Source organism: Oncorhynchus kisutch, linkage group LG15, assembly GCF_002021735.2.
Source record: "Oncorhynchus kisutch isolate 150728-3 linkage group LG15, Okis_V2, whole genome shotgun sequence".
Classification (NCBI taxonomy): Eukaryota; Metazoa; Chordata; class Actinopteri; order Salmoniformes; family Salmonidae; genus Oncorhynchus; species Oncorhynchus kisutch.
Window position 1 is genome coordinate 50,644,978 of NC_034188.2, and position 26,767 is coordinate 50,671,744.

A 26,767-nucleotide genomic window follows, 5' to 3' on the forward strand; every position below is an offset into this window, starting at 1 on the left:
ACAACCCCAATACATGCCGATATTGTGGCATTTCTCATGGACGAGGAAAAGAACACTGCCCAGCCTATGGAAAAATATGCAAATCCTGTGGTACAGCTAATCACTTCGCAAGGGTCTGCATGAAAAGCAAGAGAAAGGAGGGTAAAGTGCACTCCATTGAAACAAACACAGATGAAGGGAACGGCAGCACAGAGGATGTACATTCTAGCGAGTGCATAGGGGCAGTGAGGGCAAAAGGACAAAAGTAGTTTGTCACTCTGCTACTTAATAATAAACCACAGCAATGCCAGCTAGATTCAGGGGCCACATGCAACGTTATGAGCCTTAAAGACAAAAGGAGGCTCACGCCCAGAGACAAACTCACACAGAGTAGCACCAAGCTGAAACTGTATTCAGGCCAGTTCATGACCTCTTTAGGCCTGTTTGTGACAGAGTGTGTTTTACGTGGCCAGAAATACACCCTTGAGTTTGAAATAGTTGAGGCTAGTCAACAGCCATTACTGTCAGGTTCTACATGCGAGCGCCTTGGACTTATTAACTTCACCATCCCAGCTGATCTTAACATTAGACAAAGCCAGGCTGGGCCCCTGAGCAAGGAGACACTCCTAAGCAAGTACCATGATGTCTTCAACGCACCGGTCGAGTAAGTTCGTGGGGAAGTCCACTTTGAGTTGGACGCAGCAATCCAGCCTGTCCAGTGTGCACCCCGCAATGTACCAGTGGCCATGAAAGCAGCTACGAAGGCTCAGCTTGACAAATACGAAGCAGATGGCCACATCATATCCGTCACCGAGCCTACGGACTGGATAAGTAATATGGTTATCGTCAAGAAACCAGACAAGCTACGGATATGCATTGATCCTAAACACCTCAACCGGGCTCTGCGACGTTCACATTACATTATGCCCACGTTGGAGGATGTTCTTTACAAGCTCCCAAAGGCCAGAGTCTTCATGCTCGTGGATGCCTTCCTGCAGTGCACGCTCGACGAGCCCAGCAGCTACATGACCACCTTTTGGACACCCTGGGGCAGGAAGTGGTTGAAGCTTGCGTTTGGTGTCTCCGTTGCTCCAGAGGTGTATCAGCGGAAACAGCATGAGCTGTTGATGGGACTCAGTGGCGTGGAACCCATAGCAGATGACATCCTCGTAGTGGGCTGTGGGGACAGTGATGAGGCAGAATGTGACCATGACGCCAAGCTGCTGGCCCTGATGGTCAGATGCAGACAGGTCAAGCTAAGGCTAAGCATAAAAAAGCTTCAGTTTAAAGTGCCAGAGGTCCGCTTTCATGGGCACATCTTGTCCTCCACCGGATTGAAGGCGGATCCTGAAAAAGTGAAGGCTGTCTTGGAAATGCCCCACCCATCTGACGTGAAGGGAGTGCAGCGCTTCGTCAGATTCGTCACCTACCTGGCCAAATTCCTACCGCGGCTCTCTGAAGTGTGTGAGCCACTGAGGAGGCTCATGGACAAGGACACCATCTGGCATTGGCTCCCAAAACATGACGCAGCGGTGAGGGAAATAAAACAACTGGTCACCCAGACACCTGTACTGCGATACTACAATGTGTCAAAACCTGTCATGATTCAGAGTGACTCAAGCCAGTATGGACTTGGCTGTTGCCTCATGCAGGAGGGCCAGCCTGTGGCATTCGCCTCTAGGGCACTCACCCCAACAGAGCAGAACTATGCCCAGATAGAGAAGAAGTGCCTCAGCATTGTGTTTGCATGCCAACGCTTCCACCACTACCTGTACGGGCGCGACAATATTACCGCAGAGACGGATCACAAGCCCCTTATTGCTATATTCAGCAAGCCTCTCCTGAATGCCCCAAAACTACTGCAGAGCATGCTACTGGCCCTACAAAACTACAACCTCAAGGTGGTGTACAAGCCAGTGCCAGAGATGTGAGTGACACGCTCAGCAGGGCTACTGCATCAGGCACTCACACACGCTCCATGCATGAACAACACGCAGTGTGCAGCTTACAAACAGAGCAAGTGGATGTTGAACACATCAACCAGGCTGACTACCTTAATGTTACGGACCAGCGCCTTATACAAATCAGACAGCATACAGACAGGTACGGGCAACTCCAGACATTGAGGTCTGTGATTCTGATGGGCTGGCCCGACTGCAGGGAAGAAACTGCTTTAGCCGTCAGAGAATATTGGCCAGTCAAAAGGAGCTCAGTGTTCAAAACAGAGTAATATTCAAGAGTCGTTATTCCCCGGTCTCTGCGCCCTGAGATGTTGGCACGCGTGCACTCAAGTCACATAGGAGGTGAGGCCTGTTACAGACAAGCACGTGACACACTGTATTGGCCAGGAATGCAGAGTGAAATCAAAGACTATGTCAGTAAATGCACAATCTGCAATGAATATGCCATTGAGCAACAGAGAGAGACGATGATGTCCCACGAGCTACCGATGCGCCCCTGGCAGATAGTAAGTCTAGATCTCTTCCAGCACAGTGGCAAAGACTTTCTGCTGGTAGTCGATCATTACTCAGACTTTTGGGAGATTGACCTCCTCCCCGACCTCTCAGCAGAGACAACGATCAAACGCTGCAAGGCTCAGTTTGCCCGCTATGGCCAGCCAGATAGGGTAATTTCAGACAATGGACCCCAATTCTCCGGAGTTGAGTTCCGAAAATTTGCTGCAGGATGGGAATTCGAGCACATCACTTCATCACCATGACACCCAAAAGCTAATGGGAAGGCGGAGTCCGCAGTAAAAATCGCAAAGAACCTCTGCAAAAAGGCTCTGCGAGAGGGCAAAGATGCCTGGAAAGCAATCCTGCAGTGGCGCAATACCCCGACAGAAGGCATGGACAGCAGCCCGGCACAGCGCCTCATGGCACGCCGCTTAAAAGCAGCTCTGCCAGTAGCCAGCACTCTCCTGGAGCCATGTGTGGTGACAGACGTGATGGTGAAGCTACGTCACAGAAGACAGGTCTCCAAGTTCATCTACGACAAACCGGCAAAAGACTTACCTGAGCTCAGGGTGGGTGAAACGGTGCGAATGAAGCCACTACCAGGGGACCGGACAGGCCTCTGGAGACTCGGATCCTGTGTACAGAAAGTGGCACCACGCTCCTACTTGGTCGAAGTGAATGGATCACTGTACCGTCGTAACAGGGTTGACCTTCGGATTGCTGAGCCAGCACGTCCTCAGAACCCTGATGGCCAAAGGGGTCGCATGACAAAAGACGGAACCCCAGCAAGTCACATGGGGCCTGAGGCACTGGGCGAAGAGCCAGGGCATCAGAGGTCGGTCGCTCCCTTGCCCATCAATTTTCCCCTTAGACATTCAGGTGACACGCCTGTGCGGGAACCCGCAGTCCTCGCAGACAAGCCCCCTGTCTTTTCACGCTGCGGGCGTCTGTCCCAGCCACCAAAAATACTTAATCTGTAGGTTTCCCACCAGGGATTGTTGACAGAGATAAAAGTGAAGAGAATATCAAAATGTGTTGTTACCTGAAAGAAAAAAAGACTAAACTGTTCATGTTGGAAATTGTTACTAGGTTTGTTTTGTTAGTGAATTGACACCTCCTGTCCTATTTTATTAAATGGAAGATGTTATGGGTGTAAGATGGCACAGTGATGCCATCTGTTGGTAAATGTTCATTACGGCAAGTCTTGTGTTTTACCGGGGTGCTTGAGACACCCGGATGCGTTGTCATGTACTGAACAAGACTGGTTACTCGCATCAATGCCTCTGTCTCGTCATTTAACATTCAAACAGTAACTGCAACATACCTTTGTTTTCTCAGACGTTGGAGAACACTACGAGTAGTAACACTACGAGTAGTACCATGGTGTTAGTAGGTGACGCAAGCACCCAGATGAAATGTAATTTATGAAACAAAACCCGAAGATGTTATCATTCAGCTACTGTAGCTGCCTACCTAACGTCAACGGGTAGCACCAGTAGTGCAACAATAAATTGACACCAAAAGTAAAGTTCCTGGCGATCATAGCGATCTGACTTCTGTCTGAACATGGAATATTCCTGTTCGCGGGCTTTAGCCACTGACCCACAACCTGGTTGTTCTGTTCTGCGTATTATTCGAATAATTTGAAGTTTGATGGAATAAACTTTTTAACTCCCCTACATAAATATATCGTTTCCAATTGAATTTGGCCAAAGAATTGACCAAATAGCTATAAGCCTAATACAAGTGACCACAAGGCAATGACAAACACCTATTTCATGTGCAAAGGCAAGGTCTTTCAGCAATAACAATACATCCAAAATTCGACAACAAGTGCATAATCAAACTGTGCATTGGTAATAATGTTTCGGATGAAAGGGTTATCACAACGTCAGAAATTAAATGAATACTTTTCAAAGTGCAGCCACAAAGAGAAGTGCAATGCATTTAACCTATATGCATGTTTTTTTTAACCTTAATTTAACTAGGCAAGTCGGTTAAGAAGGCATTCTTATTTTTGACGGCCTAGGAACAGTTTACCTTGTCAGCTCGGGGATTCGATATGCCTGTTAACTGTGCACACTTGTAAAACGAACTGGCTATCAATCTCAGTGATTATATTTCTATGCAAACAACTTGTAGGCCGACGATATACACGCATCCTGGTGTGCATTGGTTATAATGTTACGGATTAACATTAAATGTCTATCACATCAGACATGAATGGAATAATATCCATTCTTTCTGCGTGTATGAACAAGCTGGCAAGGTTGCTAAATCAAGGGTTTTCCATTATGTTTCTTAGGTAGGTTTTTACACGCCGCATTCAGGAAAAACTGCGCACACATGTAGAGTTTACTGGCAGTGTGACAGATACCACCTATGATTGATGTAGCGATCCTGCTGTCCAACTTTTGTGGCTGAATAACGCTGAAGAGGGCGCCTTGGTTCTTCAACAGGTGACTGGCTTAAATCAGAGTGGCTGTGCTAACACTCATCGGTGACAGGGTCTGGATTGTCATTTACTACTCGTACTCTTCTCTTGATCAGAAAAAAGGTCCATCGCAACGGAGCGAGATAGTGATCAAACTTCCAGCTAGTCGATTTACGTACCCCTCTAGGAAGAGTGATCACAACACCCTGCTACAAATACACTCCCCGTGGAGTGGAAGAGGTATGGGACTGTAGGTGCGAGTAAGGATGACAAAGGCAGATAATTGACCTTTTACTGGGAATTTATTCCGTCACACGGTAATTTTGGGGAAAAGGGGCTGAACGGAACAAAATGTCAAAGCCCCCTCTCTTACCTTACCATTTTAGCACCACCTGGTGCGCTAACCAAAACACAGGGGGTGGTCCGCCCAGGGGCCTGTTGCACAAAACTAGGATAAGGGATTAAGCCAGGATATCTTGGTGATCCTGGCTCAATTGATCCGTAATCTGGTTGCACTAAAGATGGATAGGGGGCAGGAGGATATGTTATGGTATAAATTACCATGGAGATTTATTCTGTGGAGCTAGCCTGCTCCAGACCAGGCTAAATTCCAGGATCTATTTAATCTCATCCCTAATGTCAGTCAGCAGTCACCACAAATGGAAACCAATAGTTATTTCACTGCTCACTATACATTGTTATCACATATAACTAGACCCACTTATTATTTAAACGTTTGTGATCATTAATTTCAATGATTTTGGATAAAAAAATGATTTTTAGATGATGTTGCTATCATTAGATAATTTACAGTTTCCCATAGACTATAAGGCTATATATACAATATTAGGGCCACAGAGGGGAAAAAAACACAAGTCATAATATTGTAACCAGTTGTTTTAAAGGAGGACAGTTGTTAAAATGACAGATGTGGGGCATTTCGTGAAATTGTACTTCAGTATGGTTTCATAAACAAAGACATGCTGATGTGCCAGAATATTAAGTATCACATTGTCATAAGTAAAAAAAACTGTAAAAACAATATGTAGCTTTTCTGCAGAAAGAATCAGCCTCATAAATTTATGACTTTATCCTTTTTCTTCAGTGTGGCCCTAGTACTCTGTCATATAAACAAATTCCATATGAATATAAAAACACAATGTGTAACATTATGTTCCTTTATTGAATAAGGACAAAACAAAGCAGGTAAACCATCAGCTCCTTTCGAAACTGAAGTCACAGTGACTCTACAAGATGGAAAGCACAGAATCCAAGCATATTATACAAAATGATACATACACATTCAAAGGTCTGTATATAACACACCCTGCATGTCTGCACACTAAAATAAATGCAGGACAAATCCATACACATCAACTGAACAGACAAATGAATGGATGCAGTAGCCTCCCTGCAGCCTTGTATTACACACAGTATACCGCACAAACATCATAAGAGGCCAAATTCGTCAAAAAACCAAATTCCTCTGCCACCGCAGGACATATTTAACCAAAATTGAAAGCACACATACTAAAATAATTCAACACATATTGGTCCCTCAGCAGCCGACCACTGTCGTCATCAGGGAAGATTGCCGGATTGTCCCAGTCCATGGCTGGTGGCACTCTGGGGGCCCTCTCCTTCCTCAGGCAGGCCACATTGTGGAGGACAGCACAAGCCACAGTAATATCACATGCCCTAACAGGGCTGACCCTTAATTTGTGAAGGCAGTGAAAGCGTGCCTTCAGGAGGCCAAAGGTCATTTCAACTCTGGCCCTGGTCCTGGCATGGGCATGGTTGTAGGCCTGCTGTGCTTCCTGGGGGTCTGAAAGGTGTCAGGAGAAAAGGCTGGCAGCCATACCCCCTGTCTCCCAGCAACACAGAGAATTCACCTGTCAACACAAAATCTCATCATTACTACCTCATAAACAGTGATATTCTTGACACAGCCATGATGGTTATAAATAGGGGTTGTGTGGCTTACCTTGTGATAGATTTCAGAGGCCCGAAAGATTCTGGAGTCATGGACTGAGCCAGGCCATTTTGCCACAACATTGCTGATCACACAGTCAGCATTGCAGACCATCTGAAATCATAAGATGAGGAATATTACACCAATCAATGCACATCACTGGCAATGCAGAGTGTTCGTCAATGGACAATATCAAAAAGTTATGTTCACCTGAACATTAATGCTGTGAAAGGATTTCCTATTCACAAAATCGGCCTCATGGGCACCTGAGGGGGCTTTTATCCATGTGTGTGCAGTCCACTGCACCAATGACATTGGGGAAACCTGTCACACAAAGTAATGAGTATCCTACTATGTGTTAACAATTGTCCTGTAATTTGTAGATCCTCTTACCTGCAATCCTATAGAACTCCTCTTTGATGTCACAGAGTCTTCTGTGGCCAGGGAAGGAGATGAAGACATCTGTTAATGCTTTGATAGCCAGACACACACTCCTTATTGTGCGGCAAATTGTGGCCTTGTTCAGCTGTTCTGCATCCCCCACTGAGTACAGGAAGGCTCCACTAGCAAAAAAGCGCAAGGCCACACAAACCATTTGCTCCACACTCAGTGCATGGCTCCGTGCAGTGCGGTGCTTAATCCTGGGACCCAGTAGTCTGCATAGATACCTGATGCCATCTGCAGAAAACCTGTATCTTTCATATAGATGGTCATCAGGGAAGGCCAGTGGGTCCAACCGGTCCCTGAAGACCCTTTCTCGCCTGAAGGCTCTCCTCAGCACAAGTGCTTCTTCATCCACCACATCTCGCACGAATGGGCATGCCATTGTCAGAGCAGAAAGGAACACACAATTTTGGGCCTTCATATAGGCTAGTGGCCACACCTGGTGCTGGGGGGGTGGGCAAAAGAGGGCGATGCCTTATAACGATGACTTGGTTGTACTGATTGCTGGGAAAATAAAAAAAAACTTAGAAAGATGCCACCGTCCTGTGTGCTCACAATAAGAGCTCATATGTCATGGCTCACTTGACTTTACGAGAATATACCAAATTTTTATTTTGAGCTGTGTCATCTTCTTGGAGCTGGGGGAGGAAAGAAAAATAATGATTAATACATTTGTGTTACAGTTAGCATACAGTGTACATTGAAGGCATATCTCACCTCCCTCTCAAGTTTTTTTTATTTCAAGGTCCAGTTTCCTAATTGTCCTCTTTTTTTATTTCGAACTCCAGTGCAAGATTTTCCATCTTTTTCTTCTTGTACTGAATGTCCATGTCTGCCAGTTCTATTTGGCGCCGGAGGTGGTTGCCATACAACTTTCTGATAGCTTGTGAGCTCTGTGAACACAATACAATTAGCGCAGCTGGAATTTGGCAGGATGTGGTGTCCTTTTATTAATACGCACTGTTGCCAGGCTGGTTTTCCCACTGTATAGCATCTGGGTCCTGTAAAAGAAATTAGATTTTTTGATTTTGATGAGGACTCCTCACCATTGTAGAGTAAATAGTACTTTCAGTCTTAACATGATACCTCATGCCTTCTGGAATCCAGAGAGATGGTCTCCTCCTCATCATCGTCTCCATCATGTGCTGTTGCTGCTGCACTGGGGCCTTCACCCTATCACATTTAATCGGATTCATATTGAAGCTAGTAGACAAGACATGCCAGGCCTACAGTATGCCTTTGATGGAGTACTCACTGGATCAGCATCGTCTGGTGCTTGTGCTGGTGGCTCTAACAGGAACACAGTGCTGCCAGACACTGCAAGGCAATAGGTAAACCAAAGTCAGACAGTCCAAATTGATTCAATATGAATGTGGTTGTATCCCATGTAGAGGTGGAAGGACATACCTTGAATGAAGCGGGTGGCATCTTGGGAGGAACCTATGCTCTTCTCTTTCCCCCCAGGGATCCCCTCTAAGACGGGCCTGCCTTTATTTAGCTCCAAGGCCATGTCCTCTGCTGGGGTAAGGTCAGCCTTTGGTGACCCACCACCCGTGCCTTGTCTGTGGGTATTCTTTTTCACTGCTAAAACAGTACAGACAATGTGTGAGCAGGCACCTTCTGGGTACAATATATGCTTGTGCTTTGTTAAATATTAGTCAGGGACCATACCATTCTGCAGAATGTTCTTGTATTTGATTTTGACCTGCTGCCATGTCCGTTTTGGCCCGTTCATGTTTAATCTACACACACACACACACACACTTAATGGAGTCACACTGCAAAAAATTACTTGGTATTTTTGTCTTGTTTTCAGTAAAAATATCAAAAAATGTATCATAGCTTTATACAGTGTGATGGAGTTACTTTACACAATTTCACTCATATCTGCAGTGCATTTCAATAAAAAATTTAACCGTTTCATAATTACAGTACAACTGCATTTTTGGAGATGTGAATTAAATATTTGAATTGTAATTGTGATGTTTCAGCGGAGCGGTGAGTGTGTAATTGTGCACTACTTACGCATTCAGGCGGTCTGCAATACTTTGCCACGCTTTTTCTCTTTGCTTTATCACTGTGGCGGTGTTGCCTTTCTTCTTAATTATATCTTTTACCTCCTCGTATGCCTCCATGAGGATTTGTGCTTCCGACGGGGAAAAGTACGCGGCTCTAGTTGCCATGGTAAATCAGTTAATCTGTGATCTGTGGCGGGGTCTATTTGAGTGAGCGCGCACCTATCCAGGATTGGTTTCACCTGGCTTAATGAATCCGTGTCTGCTCATCCTGGCTTGGTCTTTGTGCAACCAATTAAGCCTGGACGCACATGTTTTGGCTTCATTGAGCTCAGCTGAGTCATTTATCCCGGATGTCTTAATTCTACTTTTGTGCAACAGGCCCCAGGTCTTACCTAGTGTGTATAGACAGTAAATACCACGGCTTTTGTATGCCCGCAGGCCTCTTGCCTAAGCACTGCCTATGTGCCTTCCCCTTCCACCCTGGGAACAAATTAAACAACAGTACAAACAAGTGCAATAATCAAAACAGTCCGTTGGACATAAACATACCTCCGCAGGACCGCTACAAAATACGTCACAAAACCCTGTCTCTCAGCAAAAACCAACATAGGACATACTCATCATCTTTCTGAGAAACAACCAACCCAGGATTCAACTCTCTACAGTGTAGACAGAAGACTGGCTGATATAGCTGGAGAAGGAGTCTAATGGGATACAGGTGTATCCTGACGAGGGGGCGGGGTCAGCTCCAATTTGCAATGAGGCTGACCAATCAGCTGCTTAGAGGAATCCAGGAAGCCATTTCCAAAAATACACACATACAAATACACAAACCACAAGACAGAAACTGGGGATCATAACACTCACATAACGTAGCCTTACACACACACGTGCACGATGCCAGGGATCGGATTGGGAACAGAATGGCTGGTTATTAACTCTTACTCTTAATTATTATAACTCTTAATTATTTAAAAAATAATAATACTAAAACGCTTAACTGGGCTATGCAGATTTGTGACGTTGCTATAGCACCCTTTAGCCCCGGTGAGGCGCCGTACCTGGCCAGCACCCACATTGACACTGGGATTATTAAAGTGGGCACTTTAATTGTAAACCTTTCTCTGTAGAACAAGAGTGGTGGAATAGTTAGAAACACGACGGTGGATTATGTTTATTAACATGATTTTTAAAAACTATTATGTAGTTTGGTAAAACTTGTATGTGTATTTGTGTACATTATGTTTGTTTATGTGTCTTTATGTGCATGTGTTTGTATTGCATCTAAGTGTCTCTCTCTCTCTCTCTCTCTCGCTCTCCACATGCCTCCAGTATGCCTGGGGAGAAGCCTTATGGTCTAGGTGCCTGTTTCAACCCAACAACAGAGCGTTGCTGTGTGAACCCTAGCTCTCACCAGGGTCAAAGCTACTCTCATGACCAGGCCCGCTTTGATGGAACACTCAGCCACACCCCATGTAAGACAGCACAAGGTGCCCTGCTAGTGTCTGTATGTTTGTGTGTTTCAGAGGAGGCTGGTGGGAAGAGCTATAGGAGGACAGGCTCATTGTAATGGCTGGAATGGAATAAATGGAACGGTATCAAACATATACAAAATCCACGTTTGACTCCGCTCCATCTATTCAATTCCAGCCGATACAATGATGGTCATCTCTATATACCTGTCGCAAGACCCACTGGTTGTTGCTTATTTATAAAACCTTCTTAGGCCTCACTCCCCCCTTCTGCGATATCTTCTGCAGCCATCATCCTCCACAAACAACACCCATTCTGCCAGTCCACACATCCCTGGGTCGCTCTTCTTTTCAGTTCGCTGCAGCGAAGACTCAATCATGGACACTCTTACTGACAGTTGTGGCTGCTTTGCATGATGTATTCCTGTCTCTACCTTCTTGCCCCTTGTGCTGTTGTCTGTGCCCAACCATGTTTGTACTCTCTTTTGTGCTGCTACCATGTTGTGCTGCTGCCATGTTGTGTTGCTACCATGCTTTGTTGTCATGTGTTGCTGCCATGCTATGTTGTCATCTTATGTCTCTCTTTATGTAGTGTTGTGTTGTCACTCTTGTCGTGATCTTGTTTCTCTTGTTTTATTAAATTTATTTTGAATCCCAGACCCCATCCCCGCAGGAGGCCTTTTGCCATTTTGGTAGGCTGTCATTGTAAATAATAATTTGTTCTTAACTATCTTGCCAAGTTTTTTTAAAAGTTCAATAAAATAAAAAATAAGAAGTGCTAAAGGAGCTCCTTAAACTTGACCCCCCAAAAACATCTGGGTCAGATTGTTTAGACCCTTTCTTCTTTAATGTTGCTGCCCCTATAATTGCCAAGCCTATCTCTGACCTCTCTCCTCTCTGGGGAGGTTCCCATTCCCAGTATTTCAAAAGATATGACTTTAGTTTCACTTGGCCGCTCTCTAAAGTGTTTCTTGTAAAATCTCTAGTCATGTAATAATTATACTGTGCAACTTAAGGTTACGGGCTAAAATCTCCAGAATGGTTGGCTGAACAAAAATGGAAAATGAAACAATTAGTGGAATTTTTCCCATGTATGATTATTTTATTACCAGACCATTACCCATGCATGAATCAGCACCATATTGTCTCTGAAACATCCCTATATATGAAACTTTGCTGTAGTGTTGGATTTGTGTGGCCCTTTATTTCCATAGAAGAAAAAAGGAATCTCCGCAACTCTGGTATGGTCCCAGGGTGATTTAATCAGAGCACAATAAAGATAACGTTTTGATCCAAGTTGGATCTTCATCGGGTCATACACCACTGTGAAACGCACCTACTTAAATAATCTAGAGCAGTGGCGGTCGGTGCCATTTAAGTTGAGGGAGGATGATACTTTTTAAGAGCTTCGTCTTATTTCTATTGGAGCATATTAGATTACTGTCATTCATATTCCATTCACCCAGCTCAATGTACCATCGATAGGTTTAGGCTACTGCATGATACTCAAACTTTCCTTGTACCCATCTTGAGGTTGCTACAACCTGGCCTATGAAATAATATGTACATCGGTGGACAGGTCAAGAGAATTTTGAGTAATCAAGGTGACTTGATTATGCTTGTTTCTGTTTAAGAAATGTTTTTCAACAGAATCGGCGGAATGAATACACCCCTGATCACACGCAAACAGTTCACTTTCATAACAGCCAGATAAAAACACTTTGTGCAACTATCTACTGTATGCGCTCTCCTCCTCCCACCTTTTCTTCGCTTGTAGACTTCACTACACAACACATCAACTGTCTATGACCAGGCAAAACATTTTTTTAAGACAAACCTTCATGTCATGACCACTAACCGCTATACACAGCCTACATCGTTGTCACGTCATAGTCACCTAGAACTAATGCGTTACTAAACTGACTATAATCATACAGTACAGTCAGAAAGCAGTTTAGCAGTTTAGCAGTTACACCAGCGTACCTTGACTTGGAGTTCCAGTGTTAGATAGTCATAGCCAGCTAGCTAGCATAGGACCCCTCTCTGTTCTAGCTGGGTATTTGAGTAGGCTAAACTAGCTAGCTGCATTTTTCTTTAAATACAACCAAATCTCTCTCTCTCTTGCTTCTCCTTAATTTTGGAAGAAAATTGTCTTTCTCACTCTTTGAGTCAACTAATCACCACATGTTATGCACTGCAGTGCTAGCTAGCTGTAGCTTATGCTTTCAGTACTAGATAAATTCTATGAACCTTTGATTGGGTGGACAACGTCAGTTCATGCTGGAAGAGTTCTGATATGTTGGAGGACGTCCTCCGGAGGTTGTCATAATTACTGTGTAAGTTTATGGGAGGGGGTGAGAACCATGAGTCTCTTAGGTTTTGTATTGTAGTCAATGTACCCAGAGGAGAACAGAAGCTAATTGTCCTCCGGCTAAACCATGGTGCCAACCTACAGAGTGCTGTTGAGACTACTGTAGACCTTCAGTGTATTTTAATCAATTATTTGTTGATGTTATTATATTTAGTATAAGTTTACCTAAAAATGCTAACTTTTGTAAATGTTTCACTATTTAGATGATTATTAAATTAATTGAGGATGGTCCTCCCCTTCCTACTCTGAGGAGACTCTACTGCTCTACAGGCATAAACATTGTCCATTTTACATTTACATTTTAGTCATTTAGCTTATCCAGAGCGACTTACAGTTAGTGCATTCATCTTAAAAACTTCTTCAGGCTAGGATCCTTTTTTCTGAATTTCCGCCTGACTGACGTGCCCAAAGTAAACTGCCTTTTACTCAGGCCCAGAAGCCAGGATATGCATATAATAGAAAACACTTTGAAGAGTGTAGAAATGTTAAAATAATGTATGAGACTATAACACAATAGATATGGTAGGAGAAAATCCAAAGAAAAACCTACCCGGAAATTATTTTATTGTGAAAGCCCATGCTCTTACAATGGAAGTTATAGGGTCATATCCAAATCCAGCAACCAGATTTCAATTCCTATGGCTTCCACTAGATGTCAACAGTCTTTGTTCAAGGTTTCAGGCTTCTTTCTTCCCAAACGATGAAGAATTTTGAGTTTTAGTACTGGGAGTCAGAGTTGGAAATCAGTCTGTGCGCGCACGACGAAGAGGACTCGTACCTGCTAATTTTGCTTTCCTATTGAACATACTTCTTTCCGTATGAAATATTATAGTTTAATTACATTTTAGGTTACCTGAGGATTAGATATTTTGACTTGTTCTAAAAAAGTTTAGTGGTAGCTTTTTGGATTCCTTTCTCTGCATGTTGAACGAGTGGATTACTCTAATCGATGGCGCCAACTAAATGGGCATTTTGGGATATAAAGAAGGATTTTATCTAACAAAACAACCATACATGTTGTAGCTGGGACCCTTTGGATTACAAATCAGAGGAAGATTTTCAAATAGTAAGTGAATATTTAATTGCTATTTGTGATTTTATGAAGCCTTTGCCGGTAGAAAAATATGTTGATGTGGGGCACCGTCCTCAAACAATCGCATAGCATGCTTTAGCTGTAAAGCCTATTGTAAATCAGACAATGCAGTTAGATGAACAAGAATTTAAGCTTTTAACCAATATATACAGTGGTGAGAACAAGTATTTTATTACAATGCCGATTTTGTATGATTTTTAAGTAATTCATTTGCATTTTATTGCATGATATAAGTATTTGATACATCAGAAAAGCAGAACTTAATATTTGGTACAGAAATGTTTGTTTGCAATTACAGAGATCATATGTTTCCTGTAGTTCTTGACCAGGTTTGCACACACTGCAAGCAGGGATTTTGGCCCACTCCTCCATACAGACCTTCTCCAGATCCTTCAGGTTTCGGGGCTGTTGCTGGGCAATACGGACTTTCAGCTCCCTCCAAAGATTTTCTATTGGGTTCAGGTATGGAGACTGGATAGGCCACTCCAGGACCTTGAGATGCTTCTTTCGGAGCCACTCCTTAGTTGCCCTGGCTGTGTGTTTTGGGTCGTTGTCATGCTGGATGACCCAGCCACGACCCATCTTCAATGCTCTTAATGAGGGAAGGAGGTTGTTGGTCAAGATCTCACGATACATGGCCCCATCCATCCTCCCCTCAATACGGTGCAGTCGTCCTGTCCCCTTTGCAGAAAAGCATCCCCAAAGAATGATGGTGTCAAAAGGGGTGAAGGAGAAAAGTAGTTGTCACCCGCCAAGCAATGATAAGAGAGACCAGTGAGGATATGACAGAGCTGAGTGATTTGGTGTATGGAGAGAAGAGCAGAGGACCTAGAACCGAGCCCTGGGGGACACCAGTAGTGAGAGTACGTGGTGCAGACACAGATTCTCTCCACGTCACTTGGTAGGAGCAGCCTGCCAGGTAGGATGCAATCCAAGAGTGTGCAGAGCCTGAGACGCAGAGCCCTGAGAGGGTGGAGAGGAGAATGTGATTTTTCACGGTGTCGAAGGCAGTGAATAGACCTGGGAGGAGGAGAACAGAGGAGAGAGTCAGCTTTGGCAGTGCGGAGAGCCTCCGTGACACAGAGAAGAGCAGTCTCGGTTGAGTGACCTGTCTTGAAGGTGGTTAGGGTAAGAAGATCGTTCTGAAAGAGATAACGAGAAAGTTGATCAGCACACTCAAGTGTTTTGAAAAGAACGGGATACAGGTCTATAGTTTTAGAGGTCAGATAGTCAAGTGTTTATTTTCCTGAGGAGGAGAGCGACTTGGGCCATTTTGAAGTCAGGGAAGATGCAGCCAGTGGTCATTGATGGGGGGAGTGAGGAATGGGAGGTCTCTAGAGATGGTCTGAAGGAGGGGATGGGGTCGAGCGGGGAGGTTGTCAGGTGGACAGACCTCTCTAGTCGCAGAATTTCATCTGGAAAGAGAGGAGAGAAAGAGGTCAAGGCGTAGGGTAGTTCTGTGCGAGTGGGACCAGTGGACTCAATAGGCTGTGTGAATGAGGAGTGGATGTCGTCAACCTTCTTTTCAAAGTGGAAGGGAGGGAGGAGAAGGTGTAAAGAGTTCCCTAGGGTTAGAGTTAGAAGCTTGAAATTTAGAGTGATAGAAAGTAGCTTTAGCAGTGGATACAGAGGAAGAGAAGGTAGATAAGAGGAAGTAAAAGGATGATGGGTCCTCCGGAGGTTTAGGGTTCCTCCAGTTTCGCTCAGCTGCCCTGTTCTGTAAGCTTCTATTGAGTCACTTAGCCACAGAGCAAGAGGGGAGGACCAAGCTGGCAGGGAGGAAATGGAACAGTGTGAGTCATAGGATGCGGAAAGGGAGGAGAGTAGGGTCGAAGAGGAAGAATCAGGAGACAGGAGGGAGAAGGATTTAGCAGAAGGGAGAGATGACAGGATAAAAGAGAGTTAGTGCGAGAGTGAAGATTGTCAATACCCCACCAAGGTGGCCTAGAGGCTCTAAGCTTCTTTTTAGAACAATGCCCTATAGACTTTCGGGCCTAGCTCCTCATGTATCAAAGACCTAGCAAAGTTGGTACTCACAAATAGCAGTTTTATGTATAGAAGTAACTTTTTTCTACCAACAATAGGAACTGCTATGGGGAGTACGATGGCCCCCAATTATGCCAATCTTTATGGAACTTTTAGAACACGATTGCATTCTCAGCCCTGAGCAAAATCCCTTTCTATTGAAGATCAAACTATATCGACGTTATATAAATGATGTATTGGTATTATTTAATGGGAGTCTTGAGATGTTACATGAGTTTCTTAATAAGTAAAATGATCATCTTCGTTTCACCACGTACTTTGATTACTCTAGTGTCAGCTTCCTTGACATTCAGATCACCAAAGAAAATGACACTCCTCACCGATCTATACAGCAAACCCACAGATCGAAACACGCTTCTAAGATGTGGTAGTTTCCACCCTAATCCTCCTAAAGAAAAGCCTCCTGATCAGTCAGTTAAAACATGTCTGTAGAATCTGTAACATTGACAATTTCATTTTGGAGTCCTTTTGGATACATTCCCTCAACACTCTGTCTCCAAGAGGCCCAAACAAGAAAGTAGACATAAGCTTTTCTATAAAATGTGTCATGCTCACAGGGGGCTGCCCTTTCAAAAAATTCTCCCTATATTATATCAACTTTTTTTCAAAATGATTGACGCATTTGTCTCACCTGTTTTTTAAATCTATTGCACACGTACAGTGCATTCAGAAAGTATTCAGACCCCTTCACTTTTTCCACATTTAGTTACGTTACAGCCTTATTCCTCAGCAATCTAAACACAATACCCCATAATGACGAAGCAAAAACTGAAATATCACATTTACATAATTATTCAGACCCTTTACTCAGTACTTTCTTGAAGAACCTTTGGCAGCAATTACAGCCTAGGGTCTTCTTGGGTATGACACTACAAGCTTGGCACACCTGTATTTGGGAAGTTTCTCCCATTCTTTTCTGCAGATCCTCTCAAGCTCTGTCAGGTTGGCTGGGGAGCGTTGCTGCACAGCGCTTTTCAAGTCTGTCAAGAGATTTTGTCTCGAAGCCACTACTGCGTTGTCTTGGCTGTATACTTAGGTTCGTTGTCCTGTTGGAAGGTGAACCTTCACCCCAGTCTGTGGTCCTGAGTGCTCTGGACCTCCTTTTCATCAAGGATCTTTCTGTACATTGCTCTGTTCATCTTTCCCTCGATCCTGACGAGTCTCCCAGTCCCTGCCGGTGAAAAACATCCCCACAGCATGATGCTGCCACCAACATGCTTCATCGTAGGGATGGTATAGGCCAGGTGATGAGAGGTGCCTGGTTTCATCCAGACGTGACACTTGGCATTCACGCCAAAGAGTTCAAATCTTGGTTTCATCAGACCAGAGAATCTTGTTTCTCGTGGAGAGTCCTTTAGGTGCCATTTACTGAGGAGTGGCTTCTATCTGGCCACTGTACCATAAAGGCCTGATTGGTGGAGTACTTCAGAGATGGTTGTTCTTCTGGAAGGTGCTCACATCTTCACAGAGGAATTCTGGAGCTTTATCAGAGTGACCATTGGGTCAATTGAATATACCACAGGTACGACTCCAATCAAGTTGTAGAAACATCTCAAGGATGATCAATGGGAACAAGATGCACCTGAGCTCAATTTCAGGTATCATAGCAAAGGGTCTGAATATTTAAGTAAATAAGGTATTTGTTTTTTTATTTTTAATAAGGCTGTAACGTAGAAAAAAGCCAATGAGTCTGAATACCTTCCGAATGGACTATATATTAGCCTGGTTGACATGGATTATTTACCATTCTTAATTTGATTTGAAAAAAATACTATCGTATACTGGTATAAATGGTATAATGGTATAAATACTATAGTGTTCACTGTTATGTTTTTGCTGACTTTACTGTAGTATTTACAGATAACTATAGTATATATAATGTAGTAAAATAACTGTAGTGTATATACTATAGTAATTAATGTAGTGTTTTTGCAGACTGTACTCTACTGTAGTATTTAATGTAGTGTTTCTGCGGACTGTACTATACTGTAGTATTCCTGTACTGCTTTTGCATTACTTTAGTATTTACTATAGTGTTTTTATTTTATTGTATTTGACATAGAAGTGGAGGGTTTCTCCTTGAGGAAACCTACTGAAGAAATACTAAAAGAGCACATTTTCCATAAGGCAGGACTGTGCTCTGGATAGTTCAGTGATACTGCTCTTTTCTATGACCTGTAAGGAACACAATATGGTCGATACTTGGCATGGTGGTTTGTCACTTATGGGTGGCCCAAATTGGGATATGGGGGAGGGGAATGGGCAGAGTATATATGAACATAGAATACTGTAGTATTTACTATAGTTTAATAAAAATGGGGTGTGGTGGGGGGGACTGTAGTGTTTGTGCGGACATTACTGTATTTTTTACAGTAGTGTTTTTTTCAGATAACACTATTATTTACTGTAGTATTCTATACTACAACGTTGTATTGTAAATACTACACATGATTGAGGGATACTATAGTAGGATACTGCAGTTTACTATATAATTTTCTAGGAATTTCTGTAGTGTTCTATAGTAAACTAGTATTTTTTCCATGTGGGTCACCTCCATCACCATCACTGTCCTCCATCCTTCCCATCTCTCTAACCAGGTGTCTACAAAGGTGCTAGCTGTGTCTGTTACAATCCAGACATCAACATCTGCTGTGCCGGGAAGCTGTCCAGAAGGGTGTTTGGGAAAAACCTGGTAAGTCCATTAGCCCATAGATCTTAGGCCTATAGCTAAAGCTTAGTTCACTGAACCTCCTACGCTATGTAAAAAATGTGTCCTCATCTCAGTCAAATTGAAGTAAAACAGCTAAATCCTCCATCCGCTTGCTGAGGAGTTGTTGGTCAAGCAATAAAGACAAAAGCTATACAGTACAGGGATGTATTATTTTTTTTTAAGTCTAAATATCTGAAGACGAGCCTGAATCTATACATTGTCCACAGACCCATTTTCAGTCCTGTCAGAATGTTCATACCTGTAGGCCAATATTTTAGACTGGTGCTTGATCTAAAAGTCTATTAGGGAGAAAATCTGTCCCATGTTTTGCTAGTAACAATTACTATTTCTATTGGTGATTGCTTTACTTGGGCTATATGCTGTACTATGTCATTTCCATCTGCATCGTTAGTTCTGTAAGTCCCAACCCACAACCAGTTAGTGTCTCATCGTTTGTGTGTGCGTTAGTCATACAATGAATAACAATAGTTCTCATTGGGTCTCCTTTATCGCTTCACACTCTGTCGGTAGAGGATGTGTTGACTGGTAAGAAAGTTAGACTCTCTTTTCTAGCGTGTAGACTTTCTTTTGAGATTGTGTGGGAATTTGCATGCTTACCGTTTGTGAGTGTATGAAATTGTCTGTATGTGTGTCTGTTGTACATGCTGTGTGTTTGTGTGTGTGTTGTTACCCTGCTGACTGGTGTGTCTCTCTCCCAGTGCTGCGGTACAACTCCGTATGGTATAGAGGACCGAGGGGTGCTGTGCTGTAACCAGACCTTGCACCGTGCGGTGGAGGATGGGTACCAGTGCTCCCCAGGTGGCCACTTGTATCTGCCATCCCGTGACATGGTGTGTGGCTCACGAGTTCATCTGAACGATCCAGGCAAACACTGCTGTGGGGAGGAGACATACTACCCTCAGTATGAAATCTGCTGCAACGGACACAAGTGAGTAGCTCTGGAAGGCTGGAAATTATAGGAAGTTTATCCCAAACACTTGGGGTTATCACTGTCCGCAAGAGCAGTTCAGAGTGCCTAAAGGCAGAACTAAGGCGCTAAGAACAGCTTTGATCTCATTGTCACTAACACCTTGTTTCAGCAGAAGAACAAATATAAAACGCTATGGATGCACCCACGCTCCAAACACGGGCACCGGATCGACTACTGCATAGTGAGACGTTCTGACACTATTGACGTCCTGCTGACACGTGCCATGAGGGGTGCAGAATGCTGGACAGATAACCGTATGATACTGGCTTAACTCCAGGTGAAAATATGCGCCTGCAGAAGTACCTTTAAGAGGCATCTGCACTGTACCCAGCTTGTGAAAGTTCCGTAGCTCTCTCTCTGAAATTCTGAGGGAGACTGAGCCTCTTCTGAGTGCAGAGGCCCACTCCACTGGCTACAGAGGTAGGAAACATCAAGACTGATTTGATGAGAACTCGGACGCCATCGCAACATTACTGGACAATATCCACAAAGCGCACAGGGCTCCTCTCAACAGCCCCACATCTGCTACCCTCTGCCAGCAATGGTGTGCATCACACACGGCCGTGCAAACAACCTTGCATGCTCTGCAGAACGAATGGTGGACGAATAAGGCACAGGAAATACACATTTATGCAGACAAAAACTACATGCAATTCAGCTAAAGCTACCCCTGGCTCTAGAAGTCGCTCCATCACCACCCTGAAAACAGCTGATGGTCTCTCTCTTGAAGGACCAAAACCAGATCCTGATCAGGTGGGCTGACCACTTTGAAGCACTACTCAATCAGCTCTCTCCTAGACCACTCCATCCTGGAAGAACTGCCTGTCCGTCTACCCATTCAAGACCATAACCATCCACCAACCTTCCAAAAGGTGTTATCAGCTCTCCGTTCCCTCAAAAACAATAAGACTCCTGGTGCCTACAGCATCCCGGCAGAGCTACTTAAGAAGGGAGGTTACTTCTGCACCAGAAGGTTTGGGACCGGTAGATCGTCCCCCAACAGTGGCGGCCTGCAAACATTGTCACCATATATAAGAACAAGGCTGACAAGTCCATCTGGCTGTTGCCTGCAAGGTCCTGGCCAAGGTGATGCTGCCAGAGTCACAATGCGGCTTCAGAAAGAAGAGGAGTACGTCTACATGATATTCACGGCACGGCAACTCCAGGAGAAGTGACGTGAACAACAACAGGACCTTTTCATGGCCTTTGTCAACCTCTCCAAGGCCTTTGACACTGTAAGCAGGGAACTACTACTCTACTCAAATTTACAGCTGTAACGCCTGGGTCACTTACAGTCGCCACAACAAGCAGCTCGAGCGATACCACATAAGATGCCTGCAGCAATCCTATGAATCACCTGGTGCAACCGTGTGGCGCATACAGAAATACTTGCTAAGACCAACTGCAAGAGTATGGAGGCCATGGTCACCCAACACCAACTGTGCTGGCTTGGGCATGTCATTAGAATGTCTCAGGAGTGCTTGCCATGGAAGATCCTGTATGGCCAGCTACATATTGGCCGGCGTTCTGCAGGGGGGCAGATGAAGCGCTACAAGGACCAGCTGAAAACGTCGCTGAAGAAGTGCAACATCGAACCCACAGACCTGGTGGACGCCGCTGCCGACCGTTCCACCTGGCGGCAGCTCTGCCAGAGAGGAGCACAAAGAAGACAGCAAAAACTGCTCAGGAGACGTGCAACCATGCCGCCTGCCCCCTCCAACACGGACTGCATAGGCCCCACCTGCAATAAAGTTTGTGTATCTCAGATTGGACTCTACAGTCACCAAATAATTCACTGTAAACTCTGAAGTGGAAGTCATCATCAGATACGATGGACTAACGTTCCGCGTTTGTACTATAATTAACTGCAGAAACGATTTCCCCACCCACTGTGTGAGACTGGGTGTGCATCTTTGTGTGCGAGAGACATTGATGGATTTAATTGTGATTCAAAAGAACATTCCCACTGTTCCACTCCCTCAGGATGTGGAACAATTCTGTGGGCGGCCAAATGGATGCGCCATGTCATACAGACTACTTTATGTTAGCCTCCCAGACATGGTTCAACAGGGCGTCTACTGCTGCAGCCAAAAGGTCCCCAACTGTTCTGCACTTCACTTCCCTTGTTCCAGTCAGAGGCGTTCAGACAGTTAGACAGCCAGACATCTCTTAAGACATGTTGTGTCTGCTTTTTGGTCTCTAAGAAAGGGGTCCGACAATGGGTAGTTGTTTTTTGTACTTCGCCCTGTTGTGTGACTTGTGCTTGACCTTGGTGTCTGACTCTAAGAGGAAACTGGTTGACTCTTGTTTGGCATTTGAGGAATGTTACTAATGTATGTTCCAAGTAAATATTGTTAATTATTGACTGAAGTGTGTTTATTTGGAATACAGAAAAGTGTACCATGTATGGGGTACACCAGAGACTCTGGGTTCGCGCCCAGGCTCTGTCGTAACCGGCCGCGACCGGGAGGTCCATGGGGCGACGCACAATTGGCCTAGCGTCATCCGGGTTAGGGAGTGTTTGGCCGGTAGGGAAATCCTTGTCTCATCGCGCACCAGCGACCCCTGTGGCGCGCCGGGCGCAGTGCGCGCTAACCAAGGTTGGATGCACAGTGTTTCCTCCGACACATTGGTGCGGCTGGCTTCCGGGTTGGATGCGCGCTGTGTTAAGAAGCAGTGCGGCTTGGTTGGGTTGTGTATCAGAGGACAAATGACTTTCAACCTTCGTCTCTCCCGAGCCCGTACGGGAGTTGTAGCGATGAGACAAGATAGTAGCTACTAAACAATTGGATACCATGAAATTGGTGAGAAAAAGGGGTAAAATTCTGCAAAAAAACAACAAAACAAAAAAAACACATGAATCTACTTACAGTACCAGTCAAAAGTTTGGACACACCTACTCATTCCAAGGTTTTTCTTTATTTTGACTATTTTCTACATTGTAGAATAAGACATCAAAACTATGAAATAATCATGTAGTAACAAAAAAAGTGTTAAACAAATCAAAATATGTTATATTTGAGATTCTTCAAAGTTGCCTTGATGACAGCTTTGCATACTCTTGGCATTCTCTCAACCTTCATGGTCTGATCGGGCCTGTGGTCTCTTAAGATCCCATGTCACTTATCGTAAGAATAGGGGTGTTAACCCCGGTGTCCTGGCTAAATTCCCAATCTGGCCTTCATAACATCATGGCCACCTAATCATCCCCAGTTTATAATTGGCATTCATCCCCCCTCCTTTCCCCTCCCTGTAACTATTCCCCAGGTCATTGCTGTAAATGAGAATGTGATCTCAGTCAACTTACCTGGTAAAATAAATGTTTCAATAAATGGTTGAATTGCTGCAAGGAAACCACTACTAAAGGACACCAATAAGAAAAAGAGACTTGCTTGGGCCAAGAAACACGAGCAATGGACATTAGACTTGTGGAAATCTGTCCTTTGGTCTGATGAGTCAATATTTTATATATTTGTTTCCAACCACCTTGTCTTTGTGAGACGCAGAGTAGGTGAACGGATGATCTCCGCATGTGTGGTTCCTACTGTGAAGCATGGAGGAGGAGGTGTGATGGTGTGTGTAGGCGGGGAGGCTGTGCTGGTGACACTGTCAGTGATTTATTTAAAATTCAAGGCACACTTAACCAGCATGGCAACCACAGCATTCTGTAGCAATAAGCCATCCCATCTGGTTTGTGCTTAGTGGGACTATCATTTGTATTTCAACAGGACAATAACCCAACACACCTCCAGGCTGTGTAAGGGCTATCTGACCAAGAAGGAGAGTGATGGAGTGCTGCATCAGATGACCTGGCCTCCACAATCACCTGAACTCAACCCAATTGAGAGTTTGGGATGAGTTGGACCGCAGAGTAAAGGGAAAGCAGCCAACAAGTGCTCAACATATGTGGGAACTCCAAGGCTGTTGGAAAAGCATTCCAGGTAAAGCTGGTTGAGAGAATGCCAAGTGTGTGCAAAGCTGGCATTAAGGCAAAGGGTGGCTACTTTCCATTCCTGTGGCGGTCCTCATGAGAGATATATTTTGATTTGTTTAACACTTTTTTTGGTTACTACATGATTCCATATGTGTTATTTCATAGTTTTCATGTCTTCACTATTGTTCTACAATGTAGAAACATGAAAAAATTAAGAAAAACCCTGGAATGAGTAGGTGTGTCCAAACTTTTGGCTGATACTGCATGTTTTTACACTCTTCAGCGGCTTCACAAGCTGATCTAAAGTCTGTGGAAACGTGGTCGAACACATAATTAACAAACAATGCTCCAATGTTAAAGGCTCTAACCCTGTCATTCAAACTGTGGGTCACAACCTCCTAGTTAGGTCCTCAGGAAGTTGCATGGCAGTCTGAATTTATACCGATGCCATTACTCAATACTTTGGCCATGAAACAAGCAATCAATGAAAACGAATCATTCTTATTGCTGCTAGACTCTCCAGATTGCATTTCCTTGAGTGCTATATTCATCAAAGTGTAATGGGTAAAATCCATTAAATGATAAATAATCTGTACAACATGGCTCTGAGTTCACCCAACATGACAGCTCTCTTTCTATTGGGAGGTCAAATATTTTTTCTCTGCACAGACACAACAGGTTGGGAAACATGTCCTGCTGTGGAGGGAAGGTGTACAACCCCAGCAGCAGCCAGATGAAGTGCTGTGCAGGGAGTCTGTACAACCTGCAGGTTCAGGGCAGGCTCACAGAAGATACCCAGTGCTGTGGGAGTGTTCTGATGGAGGCCGGCTCCACCCAGACCTGCTGCTCTGCCCCAGGGCTAGACCTGCTCTATCCTACCCAGCCAGGCTTCACCTGCTGTGGGCACCGCTACCCCAACACATCCCTGTGGTCTTGCTGCGCCGGGGTCCTGCACCCAAGGCCTGAACCACACAACACCACCAAGAACGTGATTCCAGGTCAGTGGGAACAGGAAACAATCGATCTGTGATTTATGCCACAGCTTGAGTTGCGTCTGTTTATCTCTGAAAGGTCTCTGAAAGACCAACCTACAAGTCAGACAAGTGATATGAATATTGAATTCTATATCTAGTTCATATAAGATAAAGGAGGAGTCTTCTGATGTGTCCCTGCCTGGAGTCTGTCTCTGTCCATTTGATTAGACTGTTGTTCATTATCCTCAGGACCCAGACTTCTACCACTGGGGGATCTGAAGACTGAAGTCCTGTGTCACAGCAGAGGTAAGACCTCCAGTTTGAAGCACAAGATGACAGGAAACATTACTCACTACTTTGATCTTTAGTAAGAACAGTGGGAAGCCCTTGAATCTACTCTCATTTTGACACTGATGTACATTGGCTTCACAACGCTGATCTGAAAGTGTGTGTGTGTGTGTTTGTCCAGGTCTGCTGGGGACAGTGGCGAGTGTGTCCGTGAAGATGAACGAGCGGTCCATCGGGATAGTAAACGCCTTGTCTTTGCTTGCCTCGCATGGCCATTTCAAAGCCATGGCTTCCCCTCACTACCTCACATTACCCGACCACTGCAGCTCCCCTGAACTAGTGCCAGGCAACACTTACATCTGGGTGAAAAATCCTTTCTCCGACACCATAAGTTTCATCTCTGATCTCAGCGATCATTCCTCCCCTCTTCATTCCATCCTTTCCAGGTGCTCAACCTTTATCCAGCCTAGAAGAAAGAGAAGGTGAACCATCTCAACAGAAAATGAATTCTGGGTTTTGACATAGGCTATTGTACAGAAATCTTTTATGTTATCTGACGATAAGCTTAAAACTAGCATCTTTATGATCTCTAGTGAGCCATATCTCAGGATAAGTCATATTTTGTCTGTCTGGTTAGTGGTTTTCTGTAATATTACCACAAAAGACTGACTACATGTTTTGTTGCAATCTGTAATTGGTGCATCCATTTTTGGACTTGTAAATTAATTATATCTACATATTGTTTATTAAAAAATATAATTTGTCCTAGGCTTAGTTCAAATGTCGTACATCGCAGAACCCAAAATAGGCTTGTTTTACTATGTAAACAATGTATACTGAACAAAAATATAAACAACCATTTCAAATATGTTACATTGCATCAGTTAATTACATTAAATTATTTAGATCTTTCGTTAGGGTTTTACAATACAGGGAATACAGATATGCATCTGTTGGTCACAGATACCGTCATAAAAAAGGTGGGGGCATGGATCAGAAAAGCAGTCAGTATCTGGTGTGACCACCATTTACCTCATGCAGTGTGACACATCTCCTTTGCATAGAGTTGATCAGGCTGTTGATTGTGGCCTGTGGAAAGTTGTCCCACTCCTCTTGAATGGCTGTGCAAAGTTGCTGGATATTGTCCGGAACTGGAGCACGCTGTCGTACATCTCAATCCAGAGCATCCTACATGTGCTCAATGGGTGACATGTCTGGTGAGAATGCAGGCCATGGAACTACTGGGACATTTTCAGCTTCCCGGGGAATTGTGTACAGATCCTTACAACATGGGGCCGTGCTGCCTTATTATGCTGAAACATGAGGTGATGGGGCCGGATGAATAGCATGACAATGGGCCTCAGGATCTCTTCACGGTATCTCTGTGCATTCAAATTACCATCGATAAAATGCAATTGCGTTTGTTGTCCTTAGCTTATGCCTGACCATACCATAACAACACTGCCACCATGGGGCACTCTGTTCACAACGTTGACATTAGCAAACTGCTCGCCCATATGGCACCATACACGTGGTCTGTCGTTGTGAGGCTGGTTGGACTTACTGCCAAACTCTCTAAAACGAC

At 44.3% G+C, this 26,767-nt stretch overlaps 1 protein-coding gene across 1 annotated transcript; it reads left to right on the forward strand.

Moving 5' to 3' along the window:
- Positions 1–2,410: 2,410 nt before the first annotated feature.
- Positions 2,411–26,129, forward strand: LOC116353702 (uncharacterized). The gene is made up of 8 exons (XM_031791412.1): positions 2,411–2,605; positions 2,762–3,270; positions 10,636–10,778; positions 18,883–18,977; positions 19,715–19,944; positions 24,590–24,918; positions 25,144–25,200; positions 25,364–26,129. Exons 1-8 carry the CDS (start codon positions 2,411–2,413, stop codon positions 25,666–25,668), a joined length of 1,863 nt encoding a protein of 620 aa, XP_031647272.1. The 3' UTR covers positions 25,669–26,129.
- The last annotated feature ends 638 nt before the right edge of the window (positions 26,130–26,767 follow it).